Genomic DNA, 12,435 nt, shown 5'->3' with positions numbered 1-12,435 from the left:
CGGGTATCGACTCAAGCCGAGAGTATTACAACATTGAGCACAACTTTATAGGTTTGGCGTTAAGGAATCCCGGTCATAATTCTTTACCTCTCATTTCTTCAGCTATATACTGTTACGTTGCCCGTTGTCGTACCCAAGCCAAAACAACAAAAACGCGTTAATTACCTGTACCAGCATTACCAAGCCCACCGCCCCGTCAACAAATCACCACATCTAGGCCAACTCAAGGGCGCCACCATTCAGCCCTCTTCTGAATCCTGTCGACGCAGAAGCTGCCCTGCGCATCCCACTGCTCTCCACCCTCGTCAGACATCCCAGTCTCATCGTTAAGAATCAGGTCCTACCTGGGTTCTCGGTACGGTGGGAGACTGTAGGGTTGGAGGGAACCGGCCATTTCGCTCGCTGTTTTTCTCCACAACCACCCTCCATACCCTTCAATTGTACTGCCTTGTTATCTACCATCGCGGGAGGAGGGCTTGCATCGTCTCCCACGTAAGCTGTGATAGCGAGATGTGGTTTCACGTTTCAAAAGTCAAAAACAAAAACTGAAAATAAAGAAACCACTGGGAGACCGAGAAGCATCGGTTTTATCTATTTCTCCTACAAGTTTTTGACAATTCGGTTTTGGCGCGGCACCTCTTTTCTTGCATCTCTCCCATTTGATGACAGGCCCGCTGGGCACATTTGCCAACCAACGGCAACAAACACCGTCATCGTCACCCGTCTGGATGCAGCAGATCCCGTGTACAATGGATGACCCGTTCATCTCCGACTCCGGCCCAACCGGAGTACTCCCCCAGCAACAACCATACCAACAACGCGAGTCGCATCGATATTCCCCCTTTGGTTCACAGCTCTTCACTCTCGATGCATCCTCACCGTCACAAGTTAAGCGTGCTCTCGAAGCCCATCTAGCGGAAACCGAACGAAGGTTGGAGGATGCATCGAAGCTGGGCACTGCACTCGTGCAGCAGCAAAAGGAACTTTCAGACAAATTAAAGGAGGTTGAACACCGGCAGGACGAGGGCGAAATCGGGCCGGAACTACGGAAGAAGTTGGCGGAGTTGGAGAAGGAATATAATGATATCGGGCGGGAGACTGCTCGTGTATCACTGGGACCTAAACCCCGACTTGTTCCTGATGAGGATGGGCAGGGCACGCCTCAATTTGATGGTCGGGTAAGTGCCTCATCTTGTCTAGAACTAATGGATATTTATTTCACATAAATATTTCATGTTTTTGGTGACTTTTGATTTTAATTTTTGCATCTATTTGCCGACTTTTTTGGTACATATATAGCACCCTACCAGTCCCGCCGTACTCTCCAGTCAGGCCACCAACTCGCCTACAAAGATAAGTGTGCCATCTAGAAGACAACGGAACCAGCAGTCCAGTCGAGTCCATGACATTGAATTTGCAACGGAGATAAGCACGTCATTGCTTGCTCAAGTCCGCCAATTACAAGGGCTCCTTGTAGAGCGGGATGAAACTATAAAGAGCATCAATTTGGAGAAGTCTCGGCTAGAACTTGAAGCAGAAGCCTTTACACAGCGTCTACGCGCTCTCGATGATAATGAACAGCGTTATAAGGACGAGAATTGGAGGCTTGAGACTCAGACACAGGAACTTCTTGCCGCCGCCAAGGAAGCTGCTGCTAGGGAAGAGAAGTTGAAAGCAAGTCTGAATGCTGCCAATGTAGAGAAAACTAAAACCCAGCGAAAGCTTGATGAGTTGAAACAAGCCAACGAGAAGCTTATTGAAGAAAATACGGCTACGCAGAAGACCTATGATTCTGAGCTTCACATTCTTCGAAGAAATGTACATGTCGGAGATGCGGAACGGAGCACTCTCCAGCAAAAGGTCGAAGAACTCACTAACCAAAATCAAGAGCTGGCCAAGGCTGTCGCTGCCAAACTTCGACAGCATGAGGCGGAGGCCACCAGGGACGTCGCTCCAGCGAACGAGGATGATGTAATGGATGAGGCAACCCCGGAAAATTCACCCCCCCCGTCTCCAAATAAGGCAACCCCTCGACATGGGCATTTGGAATCAGAGACGCTGAAAAGTTCTCTACACCACGCTCACCGCATGATCCAGAACCTGAAGAGCAACATCCATCGTGAAAAGACTGAAAAGATTGAACTCAAGCGCATGCTCCAGGAGGCCCGAGATGAGATTGAACAACGACGTGCAGAGACCACTGCCCCGTCTAGCGCCAACAAGCGTCAGAAGGCTAAGCAAGATATATTCAAGAAGCCTCCCCGACCGGAAATGCTTGGTGCCAGGCGTGGCTTTGCCGAGATTGAAATTGAGGAGCCAGATTGGGAAGACCATACTTTTGAAGCAAGCCCCACAAGGAAACCGTCTGGGAGATTCAACACGTTCCCTTCATCTCGCCACTCTCGCACTGAATCTGTTGATCCAGTCGATCCAGTCGATGCAAGTGACGCTTATCAAACTGCCAACGAAACGGAAGACGCCTTTGAAACTGCGAATGAGCGGGATAACGCCACTGAGAGCGACGCCTTCCAGACTGTTGCTGAAAGCTTGGCAGGAGATACGAGTGAAGGGGAACTTACCGAAACTGAAAGTCGTTCAGGGTCTACGGCAGTCATCAGAAGCAAAAAGCCGCTTAAGCTATCTTCCGCAAAACCCGGCGATCGGACGTCTTACATGAGCACGGCATCGACATCGGATGATGATTTTGACGACAATGATTCACGCACTCCCATTCAGATGCAGCCTCAACGTTACAGACTGAAGATGCATCGTGGTAGACGTGGACGTGCGTCTGGCGATATTGGCATGGCACCAGAGAGTGGCAATCTGAGCGCGCGAAACTCGCCAGCTACCAGTTTCTCTCAAGGCCACCCTCCAATCATCCCATCTGGACAGAGCTTGTTTGCGGAATTGGAAGAGCTCAATGGACCAGACAGCTGTAGCGATTTTGGCACGCCTCATCGTTCCACTACAGCATCTCAAACCTCGACGCCAAATGTTTCTCGGTTCATCGACCAACGTCGGCCGTCTGAGGTACCTAGCACGTACTCTGTGACTAGAATAATGGTAGATTCTGGAATGATGACAGAACCGTGGGAAGCTTCTCAACCGACATTTGATGTTGTAGTTCCGTTGACTCCTGTAGAACCAGAGACAAATCTCTCCGATTCAATTATCGCCGTCAGGTCCAAGGATTCAGCGGAATTCGTTGACTCTGCGACGCAGTACACGCCACATAATGAATCTGCTTCTGGAACCGGTGATCTCCCAATTGCCTTTGATACTCCACCTAAGACAATATGGGATGGACCTATCGCCGAAAAACACCATCAGAAGCAACCCGCTGTGGAAGAGCCTTGCTTTTTGGCTAGATCCCCTCCTTTGGAATTGTGTATTTCGCCGATTGTATCTGAAGAAACAGCACCCGTCGCGCCTATTGTTGACAACATGACACAGGCGCCGCAATTTATACCTCAGCTAAATGTCTCCTCAATTGTCTACGAGGAAACTCACCCTGTGGCTGTCCCCGCGAAGGCCGTCATGCCACCCAGACCCTTGGACCTTGTGTTTTCACCAATCCAAACTGAGACAACGGAACCACTGCAGCCAGCTGTCTCAGAAATTATTGAGAAGCCAAGGCAGCAGCTTCAGATTTCGTCGATTTTCACGGAGGAAACGAAACCGGCGGAACCTCAACTATTGGGTGGAGTGGTCACACAACCCAGCCTTTTCCAAAAGAAAGATATTAGTGATACTAAAACCTTGCCCGAAAGACCCAATACTGCAGTACATGTCAACGGAGTTGCGGATCACAACATTGTCGATTTCAAATCCGTAGATGTCGGTACTGATCCCATTTCTCCTATTTATCCACCCGCCGACGAATCCGTTGAGCCGATCGATAGCAAAGTGAAGAAAGATGCTCCAGTGCAATTTGCCAACAATATTATCAGCCAAATTGTTCACAGCTCCGTTACACCGCGTTCCGGATCACCAGTTCCAGACACTGCACTTGCGACTACTGAACATGCAGCTCAGACAATACTTACGGCAATCCAAATTGATCAGCTTCTTATGGAGCGCTCTTCTCATCAGCATGTTGCTTCCGTGGGAAACCCAGAGAGTAAACAACTGCAAGATTCTTCCATTGCTGATACCGCTCCCGGTTCTCCTTCCACACCCAAGGCGAGGCCTCTACATACAGCCCAAAAGGATACATCACAGCCTCCCCAAACTGTCCTCAAGCGCCCTGGAAGTGCTAGTAGTCAACGACACGGCTCAATAACGGTTCATCCACCGTTACCGTATGATCATAAACAAGCTATTGCTGCTGCAACCCAACGACTATCCTCAGAAACTCCCGCCTCTGGGACGATGGGACCGCCACTAGCCCCCGCTTCTGCCTATCGCACCAACATCCAAATCCGACCCCGCACTCCAAATGAGCAAGCATCAAGTATCAAAAATGGTGTCACGTCCCGTGTCCATACTCGACGCAGTAGTCAAATATCTCGCCGCTCGTCGATATCCTCTTTCGCGTCAGAGCTTGACGTACGGTTCAACATGGGCAAATCAGGATATCCTTTCGAGTCCGGGACAGATCCCCGCATGATACAAGCTATCACCCAGACCATGATCGGAGAGTTCCTTTGGAAGTACACTCGTAGAACTGGTCGCCCCGATGTATCCAGTAATAATCGTCACCAACGTTATTTCTGGGTCCACCCGTACACGCGAACTTTGTACTGGAGCGACCAGGACCCACAAACGGCAGGTAAATCGCAACATAAAGCGAAAAGTGTCGCTATCGAAGCTGTCCGCGTCGTTAATGACGATAATCCATACCCTCCTGGCTTGCATTGCAAAAGTCTGGAGATTGTGACTCCCGGCCGTACTCTGAAGTTCACCGCGTCGACAAGCCAAAGACACGAAACATGGTACAATGCACTGTCATATCTTCTTCTGAGAACTGCCGGAGAAGAAGAGGCGGCGGAACGAGGCGACAACCTGAACTCTGACGACATCGATGAATTCAATCCAGCATACCGATCAACATCTCGCACGGGTGGATCGCGTATGTCCATTGCCTCCCGAACCAGTCGGAATGCACGAACCTACTCGAAACATTATCCGGAACCCACGCTAACCATTCGACGTCCAACAACACCTGGCCGCGTATCACCTGCTTTATCCAGTGGTGCCAACTCCACCGCACGGGTCGACCAAGCGCGTCACGGCTCCGTATCCCGCCTCAGCACGATGTTTAGAAATTCAGGCGTGCCAGGGACGTTCTCGAGCCGGCGGAGTAGGTATGGTCATACCGCGGGGAGTGTTGATAGCACTGGCGCTGCAGAGCAGGATAGTGCGGAAGATTTAAGACGTGTTATTGAACAACAGGAGATAGAAGCGGATAGGCTAGAAAATGTGCGGGCGTGTTGCGATGGTAAACTTTAACCTCCTCTTCTTCCTTCTACTGCTTTATTTATTTACCTTTGGGAATTCTCAAATGTCGAACATCTGCTAATATTTCACAAATTTCTCCAATTTAGGCAAGCATGATGTCAGTTCCTTATCTAGGACAAGCAGATATAGCTCGCTTAAAGGCCACAAACACGGATAGTTCGATGCCATTTAAAGGCTGTCTTTCTATCCGACTCCTCCAAGCCTAAACCGGTTGGCTTCCTGCTTAGAAAGGGACGGATACAAGGAGCTTATTCTATCCTGCATGTCTGACGAATTTCCTTATCGGTTTGATACTCTTCACTTTTCCCATTTTGGCCGGTGCATTAATTTCATTCCTCTCGCCTCTCGTTCTTCTCTTTCCCCTGGGCGTTATCCGATTACAACATGTCTGGAGAATACTCCCTTCAAATCCGAACAAAAGACGTATTGTAAAGGGGACAATCCAGGCCAGGGCTGCCCCAAGGGACCTCGGTACTTAAATTGAATTTATCTACCCGCTTTCACCCAAACTCTCAGCTCTTGTTCAATGTGCTCTCTATATTTCCCTTTCAATTTCTTTCATTCATTCTTTCTTTTCTCCCCTTTTTGCAGCTCACCTCCTACCCTACCATTTTCATTTCTCCTACGCCCCCTGATTCTGTTGCACAGGCTCCGTTTGCAATATTTTTATATAATATCGTCGTTTTTTTCCAACTATCTCTGTCCTTGACCTCCCAGATCCCTAGGTATAATCATCCTCGATATTTTGGCTTTTCCTTTGTCTATATATTCTAATGTTCTAGTCCCCAATATGCACTTTCGCCGCCTGCGCTGTTGTCCCTTGTATCACAACAGCTAGTATTGAAACGAGAACAACATCTTCCCCGTCTCTCTTGCTTCTTTCCAAATTTTCTTTTATAATCCGCTGTTACTTTCATCCTTTTCTTTTTTGAAATATGATACAAGGGATATCCCTCTCTTTTCTCTTTCTTCCATGTTGACTACTAGATCGCTATTGGCAATATTTTTTGCTGGTATTTTTTGTTGTATGCCTCCGCTTTTCCCTCATTCTGCTTTGTTATTTTGTTTTCAATGAAAGTTAAATCATATATATATATATATATTCATCATTTTTTGAGGAGTGTTATAAAATCTTTTTTTCCCTACTTTTTTCCATGAAGTATGATAGAGTTGTAGAGTTCATGGAAGGTTTCTGGAAAAATAGCACGTGATTAAAAAAAAAATTATAACTTGACAAAACGTTGGAATCAAACGAACTATCCGCGCCGTCTATTATGTAGTCCCTCCACGCCCACAAACTCCTCTATTATTCCAATTCCCACGGGAAGTAAGCAGTGGTTGTTGAGAGAGATTCGTCTGATGATCAAAGGCCGGTTTCCACTTGGCGTGCTTGATTGCGTGTCCGATGGGTCTATTCACGGGTGCCGGTTCCCCTAGGCGAAGAATCCTTAGATCACCAAGGAGATAAGACCCGTTGGACCAGGATATGTATGCATGCCCCATTTTTTCGTTTTCTGGTTTCTGACAACACGGTTGATATTTGAGTTGATGAAGAACGCTTTTGCTCTCAGAGGTGGGAGCTAGCTTAGGTTAGCTATGCTGAGGAGAGGGAAAGGGATATTGGATATAGAGGCTGTGATAGTGGTCCATGTAATAGTTGCGATGTGCTGCTTACTTCAATCAACTCCGTACATGTTGTCTGTGTGGAGACATTATCCCTATCATCATTGCTTGGCTGCCGGAGATCGTTATATACTCTTAGAATCTTGTGAAAACACCTCATATCCATGAATATCATTTCATTGTGGGATATCCTCTCTGCACACTTTCACGCATTGTATCCGATCGATAAAGACCAGTGTCCACCATATTCATTGGCTTTCATGCTCCCGTACCTCGATCTATTTACCGTTGGCGGAGGCTTTACCTTCAACTTTTTTCTTCTCATTACGCATCGCATCCCGTTCCACTCTGATAAACTCTCCACGCTCGTTTACCAACTTTAAAAGTGTGAACGCATCTCAAGCATGCATGCCTCCCATGAGCCATGAGAGCTGTCAACAAGATCTTCCTGCAGAGATCTTTTCGTCGTGCTGTACTGTTCTTGCTCCTGTTGTGCGCCCTGGTGTTTGCAGGGGTCGTCCTACGGCAGAAGCTTCACCAGCCAAAAGTACAGACCCTCCCTTCATCAACCCAGTGTTTTGGCGAATTTTTGACGTCCAATGTTTGTTTGTTCCGCTTACATTTATACGGAAGAATAACTAATGCGATCTGCGATTTGCCCGACGTTCCTTTGAGAATAATAGAGACAGTTTTCAATCCCGCAACAACAATATTTTACGGAATCTCGCCAGTATCCCAGGTCCGTTCTATAGATATCCATATTTATCATCAATATGCCCTTTGGTTAAATTATTCCAAAACAGTTGGTGTGCTGACTCTGGATCGTTTTGCTACTCCATAGCGTATTCAGGAACTTCGTCTCGACTCTATCCCATCTCACTACTCCCGAACACTACAGCAACTCAGAAGTCGTAGATGACCCTCGCTTCGAGGCCAAGAGCGCACCTGACATCCCCAAGATATACCGTCCTTACCCAAATTATGAGAGTCTTCTCTGGAAAAGTTCCCATCGTGGAAGATTCAACCCGTGTGAAGGGCCGAGGGGACAACCCATATCAAAAAATCTGGATGACCAGGTTGGCGTTTACTTAGGCGATCTAGGTATATACCATATACATTTATTCTGTCCTGTTTATTCTTCCAGGCTAACGTGCTTTTATTCAAATAGGGTTCCCTGAACCCATGTTTGGCTCTCACGAAGCTGTAGGATTTAATGGAGATGTCTTCTTCGACCGCTATACGAGATACGGCGCGTATGGTTATGGAGAGAATGACTCATTTGTTAAAAATTGGAAGAAACCGGCCAAGGTCCAATGGGACAAGGTCAATTGGGGGAAATTGCAAGAGCAATGCTTCCTGAAAAACGCAGATAGATTCTCGGCGGATCTGTCCCTTCTTGCGGATTTGCCGCAAGATTCCCCGAGGCGCCAGATCGAGCCCGAGGCCCGTACGGCTGTCCTTATTCGCACATATGTTGGGAAAACGTATTCCGATAATGACATGCAAACGATCCGTTCGCTGGTTTCGGAGCTATCGCTGCAGTCTGGGGGCGAGTATTCGGTCATCTTACTCCTGCACGTGAAGGACGAGGAGATTGAGATTGAGAAGGATGAGGTATACCAGCAAGTTGTGGAAGAGAATGTGCCTAAGGAATTCTGGGATATGACTGTTCTATGGAATATTCCTGTTGTGTCAAAGCGCTACCCACGCCTTGTGAAGATGAAACTTACCGAGTGAGCTTTTATGCCAACTCATTTTGTATTTGGGGATCTAAAAGAAAAACCGTCGTGAATCACTACTAAACCTTTGACCTTACACCAGCGTCCATGGCACCCCAATGGCTCTCCCGTCCAACATTTCGCCCTTACTCACCCACAATACAAAATACATCTGGAACTGGGAACTCGACTCCCGCTTCACAGGCCACCACTACAAATTCACCAACAAACTTGACATCTTCGCCTGCTCCCAACCGCGCCGGGGCCTCTGGGAACGGAACGCCCGTTTCTACATCCCCGCCCTGCACGGTAGCTACAACCACACCTTACGCACCATTGTACAACGCTTTGAAAACGAAGCCGTCTGGGGCGCTATGCCCATCGACCATCCGCACCCGCGGCCTATTGGGCCCTCACCGCCTGTAGGCTCGCCAGACAAAGACACGGATTACAAATGGGGCGTCGGCGAAGATGCAGATTACATCGGCTTCCTCCCCATCTTCCACCCTATCGGCACGGAGTGGGTCATCCGCAACGAAATCTACGGCTACCTCGGCCAAGCAACGCCACGTCGCGCATCTCTGATCACGCACTCGCGCTTATCCAGACGGCTGCTCCTCACGATGGATCGGGAGAACATGTTCGGCAGACACATGTCCTCAGAGCTGTTTCCCGTCTCGACCGCGTTGCTGCATGGCTTCAAGGCCGTCGCGGCGCCGCATCCCATCTACTCTGATAAAGATCTTCCGGCGGAAAGTGCAGATCGCTGGTTTAATCCGGGAATTAATGGGCGCTCGGGCAGCTCTCAGGATAGTCCCTTTGGGTGGAAGAGGGAGTCGAGGTTTTTGGATTTGTCGTGGTATTATCGGGCGAATTTGGCGGGGAGGTTGTATTGGAATTTTTTGGGGTGGCGGAAGGATTGGACGGGCGGTCGAGTTGTGAGTCTTTTTAATTTCTTTCCCTCTCTTCCACCCCCTCCACTTCTTTGTCTCTCTCTCTCTCTTCAGTTAGTCTTCCCCTCTCTCCCTTTTGTACTGTACTAACGAATTTGACTTAACTTGCCTTTTACAGTACGAATTCATACACGGACGTGTCATCCTGCCGTCAATACTTTTCCATCCCATCAAAGATGTTCGCCCGGATGCTAACAGTATGGGATATGACTTTAATTTCCAGCTTTGAGACAAAAGCTTGGAGATGGTGTTTGATCCTTTTGAGGGGAGACAGGGGAAGGTATTCTGTATAAATAGAACTCAGCTCCTCCTTTCTTTCTGGAATATGGCATGAGAGCGTACGTTGTTGTGATGGGTTCGGACCAAGGAGTTTTCCCTAGTTTGCGCGACATAGTCCTCTATTTTTTATTTTTTATTTTGGCTGTATATTTTATCCTTCCCCCTGATTCCCTACTCCATTTCCACGATGCTGGTGTCCTCCCCACAATCCAGTTTCTCTCTAATGCCTACGGCCTATTTGATTTGTGCTGGTTCAGTTCCCTGTACATATTTTACTTCGCGAATATAAACTAGAGGAAGGGCGTGGCTTTGCTTACTTCAATTTTCTTCATCCTTCAATTTTTCATGTATTTTTCTTTTTTCTTTGAATATCTATCGCCAGTCGATACTCTCATGTTACATATATTTACACGTATGGATAAGGGACGGAATGCGGATCGGTCATCGTATATGCTATCAGTCGCATGATAAGAAAAATGCCGAAACGACATGATTTCCATGATCTACACAGCTGTACGGAGTATAGTACACGAATATTTCAACTGGTTATATTTGTGTCAATTGACCTAAAATTAGCCCAATCCCGGCCTCGGTGAACTTCCGCAAACCGAACTCGCATTCTGGATTTTATCTCAGTGCCTCAGATGCTTCACGAAGAATTCGCCTGTTTTAACCCAGCCAATCAGAGAACTATATTATCTCTAATCTGCCACCAAATCCTATTTGAATGACAATTTTCTGAAATAGCCATATATCATATTAATTTGTGTATTCAAGCATTAATTATATAGATCTGTGATGGAGTGGCTCATGAAGTAAATGTTGGCATCCCTAATGCCTGTTCATGCCACGTGACTGCCCCTATTTAAGCAGCGCTCCCCCCGCTACATAGTTACAATGAACCATCCGCAAAAGAATTTTCAATTAACTCTCATACAGACTGCGACGATTAGTTCTCAGACATCGGAACTGGATAAAGTCCAAATATTGACTCAAATACTGAATATTGATAGATAAAATTGAATTGATTATTCTCCCTCTAATAATTACATGATAGCTAGGCAGTATTTATAGGTCAGAGAATGCTCAATCATATAAGAAGAGCAATACTCAGTTTCATACATTGAAACATTGTAAGTAGTAGATATCAAGGTGTGAAACGTTTCATGTATGTATGAGATATCATCTCTGACACTGAGGATTTATGCCATCGTTTCCTAATGTGTGTTAGCCTAACTGTAACCAGTGGTTATATGAAGCTTTTCACGCAGAGTGTCCGAGTTCCACCAATATAATTCTGGATCTGGATTCCCGGCCGAGTCACCTGATCCTTCTGACCGTTGGACTTCTCTCCGTTTGCAGGCTGGGTTGGACAATTCGAACTTGAAATCCCAGCTTGTTCCTGCATGCTCCTCTAACCGGTTTCTATTTGCTATAAGATACACATGAAATTTCGCTCTGCGGGGCTCCTGCCTCCATGCTAACAAGAGGCCACACAGCATACCTAGAGCTTTCGGGATAGCTCCTCAGCCAAACCTGAACGAGAAGCTCCGGGGCAGAGCGCAGTGGGGAATAAACTACCCCACAACCATTTTAGACAGTAGAAGCTCCATTCTTCCTTTCTCACCTCTTTCCGCGTTGATCTCCCGCCCTTCTTACACTGCTCGCTGCATGCACCGTCTCACCAGCAGAGAGAACAGGAGAGAAGCGTTTTCAGCAGAGAGCAGAGAGCAGAAAGCTACAAGCGATATACCGTCGCGAGCTATTGAACTTCCTAATTCAGCTATCGGCCTGAAGCGTGTTTTCATTTCGTCCTACGAGCCGTTCATAAATATATTCCACGAGAAAAATGGCATCCAACGACCCGCCAGCTTTCCCCGAGCGCATGATGAGCATGGCGGAGCCGGGCATGCTGTTCATGGGATCGGTGTATCGTGAGTGGCGAACCAGCTTCCTTTCTATTTCTTTCTATTTATGTCCCCCTCCCGCATTCTGTCTGCTGTGTTTTAGTTTTTGCACAGCTTGCACATTCCATAATCTTGCATCATTGCAGCATTGCAAGCGATCCTTTTCTCGCCTGCCCCTTTTTATTGTGGATGCCACTCCCTAGCGAATGTATTCGGGCTGCGATTGCGATTCGCGGTGTGCGGGTTTTGATTGCACCTTAGGAGAAGAAGGGTTCAATTGGCTCCGCAATGATTTCGGCTCCCCCCTTCCATTTTTTGCCTAAACTGCCCTTGGATGCGGATATACTCCCTCTGATACTCCTAGAACTACATAATACGGTATGAAGCTTGCGCTTGGATAGGGGATTATGTTTGGAATCGCCCACTTCATGAAAGTGCCTGTTATTACCTACCCACCCCTGGACCCTGGAGCACTTAGCTCTTCCTCAATGC

The 12,435-nt window shown here is 47.4% G+C and overlaps 3 protein-coding genes across 3 annotated transcripts; all 3 read left to right on the top strand.

The window, feature by feature from the left end:
- Positions 1-662: 662 nt before the first annotated feature.
- Positions 663-5,454, top strand: HCAG_02940 (predicted protein; the record flags this gene model as incomplete). The annotated part of the gene is made up of 2 exons (XM_001542719.1): positions 663-1,178; positions 1,300-5,454. 2 exons carry the CDS (start codon positions 663-665, stop codon positions 5,452-5,454), a joined length of 4,671 nt encoding a protein of 1,556 aa, XP_001542769.1.
- A 2,056-nt stretch (positions 5,455-7,510) lies between these two features.
- Positions 7,511-10,012, top strand: HCAG_02939 (predicted protein; the record flags this gene model as incomplete). The annotated part of the gene is made up of 7 exons (XM_001542718.1): positions 7,511-7,687; positions 7,770-7,825; positions 7,928-8,187; positions 8,255-8,819; positions 8,908-9,742; positions 9,876-9,954; positions 9,981-10,012. 7 exons carry the CDS (start codon positions 7,511-7,513, stop codon positions 10,010-10,012), a joined length of 2,004 nt encoding a protein of 667 aa, XP_001542768.1.
- Positions 10,013-10,512: 500 nt separating this feature from the next.
- On the top strand, positions 10,513-11,974 carry HCAG_02938 (predicted protein; the record flags this gene model as incomplete). Its single annotated transcript, XM_001542717.1, has 5 exons — positions 10,513-10,556; positions 10,828-10,851; positions 11,111-11,169; positions 11,559-11,601; positions 11,725-11,974. The coding sequence occupies 5 exons, from the start codon at positions 10,513-10,515 to the stop codon at positions 11,972-11,974; spliced, it is 420 nt and encodes a 139-aa protein (XP_001542767.1).
- Positions 11,975-12,435: the final 461 nt, after the last annotated feature.

This window comes from Histoplasma capsulatum, genomic scaffold (genome assembly GCF_000149585.1).
Source record: "Histoplasma capsulatum NAm1 scaffold_2 genomic scaffold, whole genome shotgun sequence".
Taxonomy (NCBI): Eukaryota; Fungi; Ascomycota; class Eurotiomycetes; order Onygenales; family Ajellomycetaceae; genus Histoplasma; species Histoplasma mississippiense.
This window is presented reverse-complemented; position numbering and strand designations above follow the sequence as displayed.